Source organism: Orbicella faveolata, unplaced genomic scaffold (genome assembly GCF_042242905.1).
Source record: "Orbicella faveolata isolate gen_17 unplaced genomic scaffold, um_ofav_v1 contig_46, whole genome shotgun sequence".
Classification (NCBI taxonomy): domain Eukaryota; kingdom Metazoa; phylum Cnidaria; class Anthozoa; order Scleractinia; family Merulinidae; genus Orbicella; species Orbicella faveolata.
Window position 1 is genome coordinate 3,281,542 of NW_028301576.1, and position 16,450 is coordinate 3,297,991.

Genomic DNA, 16,450 nt, shown 5'->3' on the forward strand with positions numbered 1-16,450 from the left:
CGAAAATGCTTTTATACCGTGGATAAATAAAGGGTTCGGAAACCTTCCCTAGGTTAATTTTGTCCGAAAAAAAAAAAAAAACGATTCCCCACGAAAACAATACACCACCTTTTCATTAGTGAGGTTAAAATGTTGCTGCTTACTGGGAAAATTGGGAAAGCGTATAAAGTTCTTAACTGTTTTGGTTTACACGTCAACGAAATTTCCGCCATTTTTTCAAACTTGGAGCCTCTGATGCGAAGCCAAAACTCGCGCATGCTTATTGCGTTTTTCCGCTCTGAACGCAACGCGCACAATCAATTCGGAACCAGGACTTTCTGTAAGTCAGTGCGTCGGGCACTCGGCTAACCGAAAACGAGCGGGCACTGGATATGAGATTGTCAAAAAGAAAGAAAATCACAATGGTCATAGGCCCCGTCTCCTGCATCTTCACTGTTATGGTCAGCAGGGGACGTTAAAGAACCCACACACTCATTTTAAAGAGCAGGGCACGAAGTTCCCGGTGTTGTGGTCTGGTCTTTGCCCATTGTGCTGTTGAAATGCTCGGAGACATTAGCTGTTAAAGCTACTCTACAATCCCAGGGTAAATAAAGTATACTACTGCTGCTGCTGTTGCTGCTACTACGACGACTGCTACGACGACGACGACGACGACGACGACGACGGATGCTGCTGCTGCTGCTGCTGATGATGATGATGATGATGATGATCATAATAATAATAATAATAATAATAATAATAATAATAATAATAATAATAATAATAATAATAATAATAAAAACAATCTTTAAAGAGGAAGCGCCCGTCACGTAAATACGTGGTTTTCAGGGAGGTCCTCTATAAAATAAAAAGTGTCAAAATCTAAAATAAGAAGTACAAGTATCACAGATCTAAAATATAAAATATATAATAATTAAAACTACTAAAACTGCCAAAACTACCTACTGTTATTTTTTCTAAAAATGTTTGTCCATTAAGAACCTTACAAGGTTTTTCTTAAAAATTGTGCATGGCATTGGCTTTCTTAAAAATACTGGGAGAGACATCCAGTCATTTGTAAAACGAAAGTAGGACACTCTGCTGCTGCTGCAGCTGCTGCTGCTGCTGCTGCTGCTGCTACTGCTGCTGCTGCTGCTATTGCTGCTGCTGCTGCTACTGCTACTGCTACTACTACTACTACGACTAGAGGTGTAACGTCAGGTTCACAGCGACTGTTGAAAGGCTGAATTGTCACTTGCTAGACAACTTGTCGCGATGAGACTAGCGTGTGTGGGAGATGCTTTACTAATCGAATAAAGCCAGAGATCACGGAAAATCAGCTGTGATTGACAGTGATTTAATTGACGATAATCGAACGTAAACTGAAATATAATGTAATGAATATAACTTATTACTAGATAATAGAAGATTACAAGATGACAAGAGTCACGAAACAATAATAGCAAACATTCCAATCATAACTGCGATATGACAATACTTCAAGTCAAACTTCTCAGTAAAGATACAATTAAAATCATCAGTGATCCCAAGCAGACACGCATACTGCTAACTGTCCTAATACAATAAATGATAACACTCTAAAAACTTGAAAGCAATACAATTGTACGATGCGATAAAAACGTGCTTGCGTGAGCGCCTCTGAAAGCGATGTGGGAATTTACTAGCAAGGAAAGGACTTAACTGAATTACCAGAGATTCTTATACGAAAGTTGCTAAATAGAAACCTAAGCTAGGGGGAGTGTGAACTATAAAGATCTATCGCTAAAAACAAGATGAAATAAAAACTTTGAAAACTGGGGCTCTGCCACGTGTTGGACTTAGTACAATAGGCTGTTGTATAAAAAAAACCGAGACTAAAGGTACTTAAGGTTAAAAAACGTCAAAACTTGAAACTTATACTAAAAAGCAAGCATAGAAAATAGTTTGTACTTACACATCGGTTCCCGCTTGCACTCTAAATAGTCAAGGGTAGCTTAAAACTTAATTTACTTGAAAACACGTACTGTGCACGCACGATAACTGAAACTTGAACTACTGGCGGGAATGTGCCGCTAACGCTATCTATATACGTCCACGTGTAAAAACTGATGACGTCATTGCTAAGCAACAAATTGGCGAATCAGAAAGAGTTAAGATTACTCACTTAATTAGAGAAGCCTCGATATAGTGTTCATTACAAGAGACAAATAATGCCTTTGGCTATAAAAAACGTCAAACATACAAACATTACGCTGTTCACAAATAACTTAGAGAATACAATTCACTTTGTTTACATGACATAAACATACAGTTGTGAAGCTAGCAGTATTTTGAGTGTTTTACGGCCTCTTTACAGAGCAAAGCTTTGCAGTACATGGAATCTCGCAAAATATTTGCGAAATCCGGAACTTCATAAGCTTCATCTCTTTTCCTCAATAATCAACCTGAACCGCTTCTAGATTTTTCTAAACAAAATACGTTACATTCTGGTTTATGATGTCCGCGAGGAAAAAATACTTCTACTTACATTCGTACAACTAAGTGAATGAAATTTAAATTTTAATGAAACTATTTTAAACTAGTCAGTACCTGAACGTGTTAACATGGTTGCCACAGGGATCACTTTTCAAAATTCCCTGACTTTTCCCGATAAAAATAAGATTTCCCTGACCAAATACTGAAATACAAAATGTCAGATCTAGTAGCGGCCGGCTTCTGGCCTCATCTCACAGCCTTCCTTTCTGCACATTAAGACTACTAAGTTTTCAACAGATTTTCCTTTTTCATTAAGGGAAAACATCATTGAGATCACAGTGACCCCAAATGTTTTTTTCCATCCTTCAATAGTATTAAATCAGCCGTGTTAAATTGTTTCAATTTTCCCTGACTCAATTTGATCATTTCAGCAAACTTTCGGCTTAAACCTGCTCAATACAAGGTGAAATTATTTTAAAAAACAGTATAAAGACTTTTTTTTCCATCGTATATCTTTTAAACTGAAAAGGTTATAGTTTCTTCACAATCATGTCACTGAAGGGCTTAGTTTTCAATTCTAACACCATTATTCCGTCACTAACTGTAACACATAAAAAACGAACCTACAGTGGTGCAATAGCGAAGTTTAGCAAATCACGGGTAAGTGTTTCAGACTGCAACGGCAACATATTAATCTGTTTTAGAACTAACATAACTAAGTTGTTTTATAAATGTAATAACTTATGTATAAAACTGAAAGCGAAACAATGACCTAAAATAAAATTACTTAACCGACGCCAACATCCTTAAATACTTGCGAGCCATTACCTCGTTCTACATAGCAATACATTAATTTTCCGCAGCCACTTCCCTCTCTAGCGATACTAACCATAGCATAATCTTACTAAACGACATTACTGCACGGTAAACTCTGAATGTTGCATTTTTTGTACTCCAACAGTGGTGTTATATATAGCAAAGAGCTTTCGTGACCGTTAATATGAAGTCAAAAACAACGTTGCCTGAGACCTAACTTGTTAAATGAGAAAATAAGTTGACTGAATGAGAAGAAACTTTCTACGCACTAACCAGTCATGGCACACAAGTTTTAAAGCAATCTTGAGATAATGCCACACCAAAACATCAAAACATATGTATATTAAGACAAAAAATTGATAAAAAATAAGCAAAATAAAAAGAAAACAACATCGTTTCACACCAACACGTTCAAATATTACACTTCAGAGTGTTCTCTCACAAAACGTTCGATGCGGTTTCGAAGCTCATCGTTCGGCCGAACTTCCAAATCCGTCAAGGTCTCGTTTGTCATTGGACTGCTTCGTTTCTTACGGAACCAGCGACGAATAGCCCTGCGTTCATAATTATAGCCATCGGCAGCTTTGACAGGATCCTTCATGATCTTGTTCGAGATTGGGCAAAGGAATTCGAATGGAATCGGTTCGTCAAACTGATCTTCCACTGAGGCGACCGGCGACACGACACGAATCTGAGAACTGGCTGATGGAGGCCTGGAGGGAGCTGAGGGCTCGGGTGGCGTGTTAACGGTCAGAGGGTCGGACAGTGGAGGTTTATCGGGGAGAGGGCCTGGGAATAATAATAAAAAACAAACACACAAGACAATGAGGACAATAAAAACACACCCAATTAGCGGGAATACTGACGCCTAAAACTGTCTAACTCAACTTGAAAGAAGTTCACTACCAGCTGTCAAATTCAATTTACCAGCTTCCTCCACTTGGGGAAGTTCTTTTTTCTGTTGCTCGGCTGCCCCGTGGATACCCCGGATGGGAGGAAGGGCAGCTCTCGAAAGCGGTGCTGAAAAAGGAATAGATTAAGAAAATTATTTGATAATATACAGAGATGTCAATGGTAAGAGTGCTTTCTGCATAGAAATCACGGCTTAGTTTTGGCCTATATAAGCAAAGAAGAGTTACAACCCAAACAGTTGGAGACGAGCAAGGCGACCTCGATCCCATGACGTTCGTGTCCAGACTAGGCTGTCGTCTGTTGGGGAACATGTACTAGTTAATGGCGAACGCCCGTCTCCGAAAACTGACTGGGCTAGCGGTTTCCGTGACTGAAGTCGCATGACAGTTTCGCTATGCTGGCGTGACTATTGACTAATAAACGCTGGTTTTTAATTGGATGATTACAATCGGAAACTCCCCCACTCCTCAAACGAAGTTTGCCGGAAAACGAACTTGTTCCAGCACCGAGTAGCATCACAAATAATAAGACAGAAACATTCGGCTGAAAAATTAACATTTAAACGCACAACACTTGTGTTAAAATTTCACTTTCACAACTAAAGGCAACTGCCAAAGTCAAATCGAGATAAATTGACATATCTGTACAATATATTCGTGGATTAAAGAGACTAATATGTAGGTCATCAAATGCATCAGAGTGAGTGTATAAACAACAACATCAACAACAACAAACAGAAACAAAAGAAAACAAACAAAATAAAAAACGAAAAATAAACAAAATAAAAAAACGAAAGAAGTAAGTGTATCTTTTTAATATCAACATTTTATTTAAGGTTTTCACATATCTGTAATGTTTATAACTAAATCACCTGCTGGAATACTGCCGTTTGCTGCTGAAGTTCTGCAAAAGAAAGGAACGAAAACTCCGTCAGAAACAAAATATCCTCAGCCAAAAGTAATATGCCCTCTTTGTCATCGATAAAGCAATTTTTTATCGTTAGTCACTCAACTGTTGAGAAATCTGCCTGTTGGTCAAGTAGTTATTCGTGTTTTCTACAGTTTGAAGAGGTCCAGGACCAGTTTGCATGTAACAGAATAACCCAAACAGCCTGACATGCTAGTTCCCTCCGCTGAATTTTCTACAGCTGTTGCCGGCGTTGAGCTTGGTTTATCAATGGTCTCAGCTCAGACTCACTTTCAGCAGGAAGTTAAAACCACAACGACAACGGCAACCGGGGCGTCGCTAAACAAAAGGTTTAATGAGGAGAATAATGGCTGTGCACGTGCGTTATAATTCTTGGTTCATTTCCTTGCCGTCCTCGGAAAACAACAACGTTAAATGACCAAATTCTGCGTTGTCTGGAGAACGTGTGCCTCGACAGCGTAATGTTTTAAAATTTTCATTTCGAATTTAACGCTGTGCTTGTTATTCAGTTTCGAGATAATTTTGCCATAATTACCCGTCATCTTTGGCAGCTTCCCGCAGACTGGTCACTGACCCAATTCCCGTTGTAGTAGTCCGGTTCGCTCCTGAACGCGGCGTGGATTCATACGCCGGAGGCGCCGCGTACAGTGAAGCGTACCCAGGATTATCCATCGCCATGGGGGCCATTGCTACCCCTGGACCAGCGGCGAATGGTACAAAATAAACACCCCCGGGAGCTGTTTGACTGTATGGCGGAGGAGCAGCTGTAGAAACAGAAAGACGTAACTGGTAAAACTACCTCTCTCGCGGCAAATATGCTTTGCCGCAATGATTCCATTTAGAGCCCGGGGCGCTTATTTACTTTTGGTACCTCACGGGAGGGCGCTTACTCGAGACAGGACGCTTATTTCTTTTTGTGAGAAGCAACCGAATGTTCAAAATCATGCGTTTGAAGGAATTATGCATTCACATAAAGAAGGCGCTTATTGGAAAGAGGGCGCTGAATCGAATCATTACGGTATGTACAAGAGATTATCAAGGTACTTACCTTGATAATCTCTTGGGTATGAACGAATACAACGAACAAATGTTGCGATACAAACAGCAGAATAGACTGTATTTATTTAAAGGCAATTATGAAATTCTGGGGAGCAGGGATGGCGCAATGGTGAGAGTGCTCGCCTCCCACCAAAGTGACCCGGGTTCAATTCTCAGACCCAGCGTCATACATAAGTGGATGGAGTTTCCTGTAAGTTCTCGCATTGCTCCGACGGTTTGCACCGAGGGTTTGCACCGAGGTTTTACTCCGGGTTCTCCTGTTTTCCTCCCTCCACAAAAACCAACATCTCGAAATTCCAATTCGACCAGGATAGAGGACCCGTGTGAAAACCAGCTAAGGCTGATGTGGCTTCTTCTCTAAATAATTTAATTTATTTTATTTTTACTTATGTTAATTTATACCTGTGAAGTAAGCTACCGGCTCTTCGCTTGGTACTTGTTGTGTAGGTACCTGGCTACGATTGGCTGGTTGAGCTGTGCGTTCCACGGGTGTCATGTTCATTGCATCTAGGTTGTCGTAGGCTGCGTTAACGAATCCGTGACGGACTGGTAATGAGAGGAAGACAACGCCGAAAATGAATCAGCTAATTCAAAGCGAAATAACAGTAACACGTAGGGTGGAATACGACACATTTTTCAAAAGTTTACAATTAGCAGTCCAAACGCCAAGAAAAAGTGCACAGTTATATTTTAATACTCTCCCATGAACGTGTATCAGAGCGTAACTGGCAAAATAGCTACTTCAACTAGTTTTATCCAAACCAAAGAAAAGTAAATCGTGAGTTTTACCAGCCAAAGACAGCTATTGCAGACTCTGTTAGGCCTTGCTCAGGCTTTTTTTTACTTCGATAGCACAAGAAAACCACCCTTACGATTATCTCAAGGCTGCTTACACTGGCCCGCGCGCGAAGAAATCAAACGAAAAACTGTTAGAGTACTCACATTATACAGTATACGCTGAGTTCTTACCTCCCTGGTTATGAGCCTTCTTTTTCTTTTTAAGAAACAGATAAACAAGAACCACCAGCACCACCAACACCAACACCAGTGCTACTACTATTCCGGCTACCACTCCTCCGCTCAAACCACTCTGCTTGTCGGGATTTCCTGCAACGACAAAAAGGATGAAAAAGGCCGTATTTTATTAGAGAGGCGAAGAATGCGCGCCAAACGTATATTGAGTCAAATACTAGAAGCATAAAACTCGTGTGTTGACAAACAAATCTATGTGAAAAAGACTGTTGGTCGCTTGATTACAAATCTTAGTTGTCAGATAAATTCGCCTACTTTATGCGGTAGCACCAGGCAATTTATTAATCACCCACGAAAACAGCACACCTTTCTCGCATTTTTCTACACCCCTGGAAGGCCTCCGTCTTCTTCGCAGTAGTAGGGAGCTTTAGCAAACCACGACGGCGACGCCCACGACAACGTACCAAACAAAAGATTCACTGGGCAGAAAAATAGTTCTGCAAGTGCGTTTTAAATCTTGGTACATTTCTTAACCACCACCTACAAAACAACAACGTGAAATGACCAAGCTCGGCGTATTTTGGAGAACCTGACGCACAATGGCTAATTTTTCATAACTCCTTTTGGAATTGAACGCTGTCATAACATATTCAACCGAGGTAAGTTTTTAGACCGATAGGTGCACTGAACAGGTATACAAAGTTGCGACATACGCAAGTAAAAATAAAACATTTTTTAAAAGGTTTCCGGCGTCCTCGGCGTCACTGCTAAAGCCCCCTTAAAGTTATTGGATCAACATACAACACTTCCCAGACGAATCGAGCGACAATTCATTCAGATCTGTAAATGTTTGTACCTTAAAAGAGGTCTAAACAATAAAAATGACAGATGAATAAGAGTTTTACCTTTACGAGGCGCCTGGGTATTTTCTTCAGCTGACGAAAAGAAGGCAAAATGAGTGTAACTTAAGTGGTAATCCTTTTTTTGTTTGTAAATGCTGGAACCTGAACCAAAGAGGCGAACATACAGGACATACAGTAATGTTTGAACGGAAATCAGATGTCGCAAAATTTCTTTGAAAATAAAACTCAATCCTTGTGGCAATGTTTACTTTCGATATATCAACACTGAGCTTTGCATGTGTCTTCTTCGCCTCGCTATCTGCCTAAATGCCAGTATTTTGAACGCCGCCAATTGTCTAAACCAATCTTTTGGCTTGTCACGTCTCTCCTCGGAAGCATTGCGTGACAACCCAAAGCAGTGCCGGAAGTTCGATGGGTGATCCCACAAACATCTGCTGAGAGGCTAATTATTGGAATTGTGGCAAACACATTTCGTGACACTCACCAGGTGTGGTTGGTCCTTCGGTGGAAACTAGAAATGAGATAAACAAATGAGTTATAAGATGACTGATCTATGAAATACAGCTAAGTATCACCTTAACACTTTAAATCTATATACATACAGCTTTACTGGATCCTCGCTTAGAAGGTCAGTTTCTTTTCTAACACTTTAAACGAATACAAAAAGATTAAAATCGCGAAACAGGCGCGATTGCAAGTCGCTGTTAAAGAAAAGAGACCCAAGCTCCAGATTCTTCATAATAATAACGCTTTTTAATAACATTCTCAGTTTGCTTGTTAAAACTACGAGAACACCAATCATTTGATTTAGTGAGTTTTCGAAGTTTCTTTTTTGGTAGAAAGGCAAAACATCTGACAACTTAAAAACTGATACTTTGAAAGTCTCTCGCAAAGAGGGGTAACAAATATATTCCTTATCTTTTACTTCTCAGTAATCAGAATGAAATAATTCTTCCCAAAGGGCTGCGCGCAACACTACAATCATTTCAAACTCCTATGAGACCTCTAAATTAGACGCTTTAAACATTTCACATCCATACACAACGACATAAGGCGCTAGGCAGTAAAACCAGTTCTCAAAATGTTCTGCCCGACTGCGAGCGGGTTCATTTTGCATCACGTGGTTCGTTTGCCCGCAGCACGTGGCCAATGTTTTCATACCACTAAAACAGCCGTTGCTACATTAGGAAGAATTCAATTTCCAAGAAAAACGAGGGGAGAGGTTAAAATTAGGGTTATATGGGACAATGCATTATTATTACAGCTAATACTTTAGTGGCTGGCGTTATAAGTAGTAACAACTGTAGTTAGTAGCAATTATCGCTAAAAGTAAATTCCTACAGACAACTGTAGGAAACAAAGCAAGGAACCTTAAAACGGCAACGTGACTATTTCCGTAAAATTTTAAGAAAGGAATCTGGAATTTGTTATTAAAGTGTGAGCTTAGTCAACAAATTGTAAAGGGAAATCTTAAGTTTAGGTATTAACTGGTTTATGCACGCAGTATTGAGCTGATTTAACTTAGGTTTAGTTTTAAGTTTTGTTCATTTTACGCTAATTTTTATGAGTACAACTAAGTGCAACAACAACAATAACAATCATCACAACAAAGACAGAGGTTTTCTCGAACATCATCATCATCATCATTATCGTCATCTGCAGAGCCTGACTCTACAGTGCTACGTCATGTTGAGTTTGCGTTTAGGGGAGTTGTAGTTACTTACAGTTTATAATAATTACAGTTTTTAACGCGTGTAATACTTGAAAACACAGTTAGCTAGTAAAAAGCAAGTAACTCAGCCGCGTTACCTTCGAAGGATGTTAGTTCATATTTATTACCTGTGACGGAATCTTCAGTTACTTGCGTCGCTGTTACCGTAGATGTCAAAGTGACTGAAGATGACGTCATAAAGGTCGCTGACAATGACGTAATTGTTGTGGTATTATTGTCTGTCTCGTGAATTGGCGCTGTTTGCAGCAAATTTCGTCGGATGCGAAACGAAAAATAGAGAAATAATGGTTGTTTATATTTTAAACTGATGCTCTGTTTTCAATGCCATTGTTAATCAAGGTTAAGTTGTAAGGGTGACATATTCTTTCAGCTTGCCGCGGGACAATGTCTTAAAGTTTTTTCAATCCTTCTTCACTCAAGATGTTACAAAGGTGGTAATACTAGCAACAAGGGTTTTCAACTTGCAAAGCGGCACGGTCGAGCGACAAGATTCAAGAAAATGTCAATCGAGCAACTTGTCCTTTTCGGAAATCTTTTCTTTAATTACGACATTAAAATTGCAAGAACACAGAAATTCAAAGTTTCCTTACTTTTACACGTTTTCTTAAAGTGCAAAGAAGCGATTTGTTTTCACCATAATTAAGTAAAATAATTAGCAATCCTTTTCGTACGTTCTACGACAGGCAAATTAAATTTTGTTTCCACCTTGAACTTTTGCCAGCACGTGCGAAGTCTGGGACCGAATGTATTTTTGGCAACCGTCTACCGCTGACCTCACTGCATCACGAAAATATTAGCTGGTCTTTAGACCTCCCAATTGCGCATGCGAAGCGCGTCCCAACGAACAAAAAAACAAAAACCAAAAAGAGAATTTTTTATGGTGGTTTACCTTCAGTGGCTGTTTAACTCTTCACAGACGAATTTGTTTCTTATTTCATTCTATGTCAAATGCTAATTTTATCAACGCTCAGTAAGATGGCTCAGTTTAGCCTTGCTTTGTTTAGCCTTCCTTCTTTGCGGGGAATGACTAAAACATACTCATTTCAAACAACCTTCACCACAATGTTGGTAACTCTCTCATACACTCGCGCGCTTAACACGTCTCGCGTGCACACGCGAGTAGTGACGAGGTAACTCATCAGTTCCTTCTTTCAATCGATTAGTCGATCACTTCTCACCTCTATGTTAATGCTTCATGTAAGCTGAATATTAAGCTGATTGTTAAAGTATACCTCGGACAGGAGGGCTCGATGCCTGGATTGTTGATATTAACACAGTCGATGTACTTGTTGATGCCAGGATTAAATGGGCTAAGCGTAAATATATTAATCAATTGTTAGTAAAAAAAAAAAAAACCCAGCCAGCCAAAGTATTAATAGGTTAGAACAGCACAGCTTTATTAAAATCCGTACGGCAACCAGCTTCTCCCGACAAGTTCCATTCCTGATGTTTTTTTTTTTTTTTTGCAATTTCATCATCTAATATTTCATTCTGACAATTATGGACACGATCAGATAACGCTATCCAGTGGATAACGCTATCCAGTGGACAGAGTGGTTTATGAAGAACAAAAAACTTCATAGGGTAAATTAACAACGACGGTTGTCGACAGATGAGAACTTTTTCAATACACTTATCCCTTCCATCGAAATTTCTCCATCTCTGTCGCCTACGCATGCACTAAGTAAATCTATTGGTCGCATGCAAGTCATGCAGTAAAAGCGATGTCTTTACCTGTAGACGTCATCTGCGGACTCGAAACAGATACTTGTACAGAGGTCGTCAAACGAGGCGTGTGTGCGGTGGAACTTTCTTCAGTTACATTGACTGGACATGAATAAGTGGGTTAAAATTGGCTCAGGTGAACCTACATTGCTAGCTTTCTCATACAGAAACGACCATTTCTCGACTACTGAAACAACGATTAAGAAATTGAAAGAAGCTGAAATCTACAGACAGTTTAAGAGAGTGCCAGTGACAGTTACGAAAACTGTTACTGAAAGGAAGTCAACAAAGATTGCTAATTAGGCTTCTTCACATTACTTATAGGCGGCAAAGTTTAAGTTAACTGCAGTCTGCCAGTGAACAGCAGCGAACTAAAACAAAATAGTGCTTCACACAAAGTTTTGGCCATTAAACTATTATTAAACTACAGTGCACAAGAGCTCACAAGTAAAGCTACCAACTGCAACAAGTCCAGAACACAGCTTTAGTTTGAATACACGAATTACTTAGCCAACGCAAAACCCTTTTATGGTGAATTAATATGGAACTGTAGCAGCTAGGAACAGTTCAACACAAAATTTTATTTTTGACGTCCAGGAGCCGGAGCAATGGTACTACTTGACAATATAATTATAATTTATATATATACAAAACCAACAGATATGGCTATATTACTACCACGATTAAATACCCGACAACAAGAGCTTAGAATTAACACCTTTCCGATACATTACGTGAATTAATGTTATTTGTGCACGTGTGTGAATTGTCAGTAACGTTGTACAGTGTCTAATACCCCGTTCATACCTACATGTTAAACCTGTTAAAGGGTGGTTTAACTACAAAAGGTTAAACATTAGTTGCACATATCGTGCACACCCCACAACTTAACAAGGAAAAACCCTTTTTTTTAAAAAAACTATGTTAGCAAGGTGGTTTGAAATTTGTCTTCTCGAAATGACTGCAAAACGTAATCGACAATTTGGAAAAACCTAAACCCGATTTAGTTGAACAAGTTTGGTTGGTGTAAATGAGGCATTATAAGAAACGCAAACACAACGTAACCTTCGTTGATAAAAGATGGAAAGTTTCGCTGAATCTGACATGCCTAAAGCATGACCTATTGCGCACGAAATTAGCACAAATGAAAGAATTCCAAGAATACCTCTTTCGTAACGGAGATAAAATCCCTTTCCAGTGTCATGTGCGTCTGTTTCGAAACGAACACGTACAAGAGAACCGGCCGACAAAAAAGTCCACGGCGGCAGGTAATCATGGGAACTTCTGAAAGATCTCCCGTCATCCACATGCAAACTGTCGCCCAGGCTCCCAACATGCGTTGCATAGGCGATGTCGGCGTCATCTACTGTCACATGGATCCGGTAGCCGGGTGCTACCTTGATAAACCATCGACAGTCCTGGTTGTTGAGGTAGTGTTCTGGGTAGTTGGTGCTTTGAACAAAACCAGTGTTGTGATACCAGTCAAAGTAGCCATATGTTGTGTTCACAGCATCATTGCCGTTGCATCCTTTGATAACAAAAGGACGTGGAAAATCACTTTTTTAAGACAATACCACAGCGAACTGCGCATGAAGACAAATTTGACGCGGGATTTCACTGCTCATTAGCAATTAGCCCGTAGCCCGCAAGGGCTACGGGTCAATAGCCCATTAAGCGAAGCTGAATGGGCTATTGACCTGTGGCTCTTGAGGGCGAAGGGTCTAATTGTTTTAGTATCACCCAACTAGTCGGATAGAAAAGACAATAGTAAAGTTAGCAAATGCAAGTTCAAGAAATGTTTATTTGGGAATAAAACGAAAGAAAGCGTCACGCTCAATTGCCCCAATTTCGCTACTCCAGGACTATTACTGATAGTCCTCTAGTAGCGTAGCCAATTAAAATGCAGGATTTGCATTAGCCCACTAGTTGGGTGATACTAATTGCGATTAACTCTCAGATAGTACGCGCACTGGGATTGGTCAGTTGTATGTAAATACAGTGCTCGTAAAATTCATTGCGACACAAATATGGAAAAATTATAATTCAGTATATGACAAATTGATAACAGCATGGTGCATTTCAGTGCAAAAGAAAGAAAATACGATGGTATGATTTTTTTTGTTTCTACAAAGAATTCTTAACATACCTCCTTCTACCATCTGATAAAGAGGCAGTTCAGATGGCGCAATAGTTGTTGTTACTGGCGAGGTACTTGGAGGAGCAACAGTCGGGGCACCTGTGGAGAAAAAATGAAACTTAGACTGATGTAGCAGCAATGTACATGAACTTTTAACTCACTCCTTTATTATGTACGTCTTTTGACACTTACATTGTGTACCTTAATTGACACTTAAAATATGTACCGCTATTGGCCCTTGATTTCTTTCTTTTTCTCTTTGTACATCACTGAAACAATTAATTGTGTCTGGACTCCTCATGGTGAGGTCCTGGTTAGAGCCCTGCACAGGGTCATTGTGTGGTGTTCTTAGGCAAGACACTTTGCTCTCACAGTTCTGGGAAACTTACGGAAACCGGGATAAGCTTCGGCGATATAGACCACTTGGCTGGATGCACACTTTACCCATTCGCGTTTCAGTTAGGTGCATATATTAACTACTTATTAACCGAGAGTGAGGTCTTTACGGGAAAATAGGGAAAGCCATAAATTTCTTATGTGGTTGTTTATCATTATTTGGTGTGGTTTCTTCATCATATGTTGTAGTTACTTCACTATGTTGTGTGGTTTCCTCGTTGTGTGTTGTAGTACTCCATTATGTTTTGTGGTTTCTTCATTATGTCTTGTAATGTAGTCCTGACGTGATGTGTTTTTGTCATGATGTGGTGTAATAACTTCATTACGTGGTGTGGTTTTATCGTAATGTATTGAGGTTGTTAAGTTATGTCTTGTGCTCTTGTCATGATGTAACGTGATTACTCTGTTATGTTGTCTGGTATCTTTGCTATGTGGTTTGATCATTACGCGATGTGGTTTCGTCTGTATGTCTTCTTGACCTCACTCCCAATACAAAGCTCTCGTACCCAGGCTTTATTCGCTATCACGAACTGGTGAAACAGGTTTTTAGATGGGTCCCAGTTCCTTCTCTTCCCCGGTGTTAAAGACAACAAAATGGCGGGAACAAGCAACGACGTTTTGTCAACTATACTTGATAAGATGCACCTTGGTCATTTTATTGAGAACTTCCAGCGTGAAAAGGTAACTGTGGATCAAACACGTAAGCTATCTTCTGAAGAAATGGAACTTTTAGGTGTGAACGATCGCAACGCAATGATGAATTTAAGGTTAGGGTGTTCAAACTACGGTAGCAATCCAACGTCAAGGAAACCAGGAAAACAAGTTTGCGGCGCTCCTGAAAACTTAATTTCTAAGTCAGTTTTAGAGGGGTACCTGGAGGATGGCTTTAATAATAAGGACATTGCGTCGTTACTTTCTGTTTCAGAAAGTACTGTTTATCGAAGAATGGGTTGTTACGGCCTCAGTCAGTTGCAGTTCACAGAAAAAAACAGAAAGTCAGCTTGATGAAGTTGTAGAGGAAATAACTAGGGAATATCCTTCTTGTGAAGAGGGACTGCTAAAGCAAATACTGGCAGATCGGGGAATAAACGTTCAGAGGATGAGGCTCTGTGACAGCAATCATAAGGTCGATCATGAAGGTGTCGAAAACGGGAAGAAAGGCCGTCTACGTCGAAGGACCTATGATGTTCAGGGTCCATTTCTTCAGAAGATAACTTACATATTTGACCCACAGTTAGCTTTTCACGCTGGAATTTCTCAATAAGATGCCCAAGGTGCATCTTGTCAAGTATAGTTGACAAATTGTCGTTGCTTGTTCCCGCCATTTTGTTACCTTTAACACTGGGGAAGAGAAGGAACTGGGACCCGTCTAAAAACCAGTTTAACCAGTTCGTGATAGCAAGAAGCCTGGGCAGTAGAGCTTGGTATCGGTAGTGAGGTCAAGAAGACATACAGACGAAACCACATCACATAATGATCAAACCACATAGCAAAGATACCAGACAACATAACAGCGTAACCACATTACATCATGACAAGAGCACAAAACATAACTTAACAACCTCAATACATCACGATAAAACCACACCACGTAATGAAGTTATTACACCACATCATGATAAAAACGCACCACGTCAGGACTACATTACAGGACATAATGAAGAAATCACAAAACATAATGGAGTACTACAACACATAATGAAGAAACCACACAACGTAATGAAGTAACTACAAAATATAATGAAGAAACCACACTAAATAATGATAAACAACCACACAAGAAATTTATAGCTTTCCATAGGAAAATCTCAGACCGAGAACTTGCGGCATACAGCAAGGTCAAGGTTTGAGATTTTCTCGTCAACACCGAACGTTCGAGGCTAATAAGTTGTTTATTATATGGCTTTTGCTTCGTTTTTGCGTGCCCGTAATCGGCCCTTGGACATTACGTAGGAATAACGCCCTACAATTAGCCAATCAGAACGCGCGTTATATCGGCTACGAGAACAAGCCATATAATAATGATCCCTTAATCGTGTTCCTTTATTGGCCCTTGATTTTTGCATCTCTGTTAATCCTCTTTTGGCCATTGATGCGTGAATCGCTCTCAGCCCCATCAGCATGTTCCTTTACTGTGTAAACTTTTGCAGGTCTCCTGGTTGCGTTTTCTCAATCACTCCTTAGTCAAGTCAAAGTCAAATTCTGATTACCTAAAATTCATTATTTACAAAATACTAATTTACTCACCAACGGCCTCATATGTGAGGTTGAATCCCTTCTCGGAGACTGAATTGTCGGAGTAAAATTTGATCCACATCACGTTACCGGAAGCCATGACTGAGTAGTTGCTATTATTACCAGAGAGTCCACCAGAACGGGTAAGGGGCACAGAATAGTCTTTCTCTCCATCCCTTATTTCCACATAGTCGTGAGTTCGTTCTTGCAAAAGAACAAACA

The 16,450-nt window shown here is 39.9% G+C and overlaps 1 protein-coding gene across 6 annotated transcripts in view; it reads right to left on the bottom strand.

Annotated features, from left to right (window-relative positions):
- Window positions 1–1,320: 1,320 nt before the first annotated feature.
- LOC110044027 (scavenger receptor cysteine-rich domain-containing protein DMBT1-like) overlaps window positions 1,321–16,450 on the bottom strand; it is a 37,579-nt gene continuing 22,449 nt past the window's right edge. For 2 of the 6 annotated variants that reach the window (XM_020749547.2, XM_020749546.2), the window contains 14 exons: window positions 16,241–16,432; window positions 13,607–13,696; window positions 12,626–12,988; window positions 11,470–11,562; window positions 10,968–11,045; window positions 9,843–9,971; window positions 8,488–8,514; window positions 8,046–8,075; window positions 7,138–7,275; window positions 6,571–6,714; window positions 5,645–5,873; window positions 5,054–5,085; window positions 4,198–4,290; window positions 1,321–4,059 (listed from right to left, as the gene is read on the bottom strand). In XM_020749547.2, the coding sequence (XP_020605206.2) occupies window positions 3,689–4,059; window positions 4,198–4,290; window positions 5,054–5,085; window positions 5,645–5,873; window positions 6,571–6,714; window positions 7,138–7,275; window positions 8,046–8,075; window positions 8,488–8,514; window positions 9,843–9,971; window positions 10,968–11,045; window positions 11,470–11,562; window positions 12,626–12,988; window positions 13,607–13,696; window positions 16,241–16,432 (2,009 nt within the window). In that variant the 3' untranslated portion in view covers window positions 1,321–3,688. The remainder of the gene's footprint in view (window positions 4,060–4,197; window positions 4,291–5,053; window positions 5,086–5,644; window positions 5,874–6,570; window positions 6,715–7,137; window positions 7,276–8,045; window positions 8,076–8,487; window positions 8,515–9,842; window positions 9,972–10,967; window positions 11,046–11,469; window positions 11,563–12,625; window positions 12,989–13,606; window positions 13,697–16,240; window positions 16,433–16,450) is intronic. The other 4 variants (XM_020749548.2, XM_089278140.1, XM_020749549.2 and 1 more) reach the window with 4 other exon arrangements.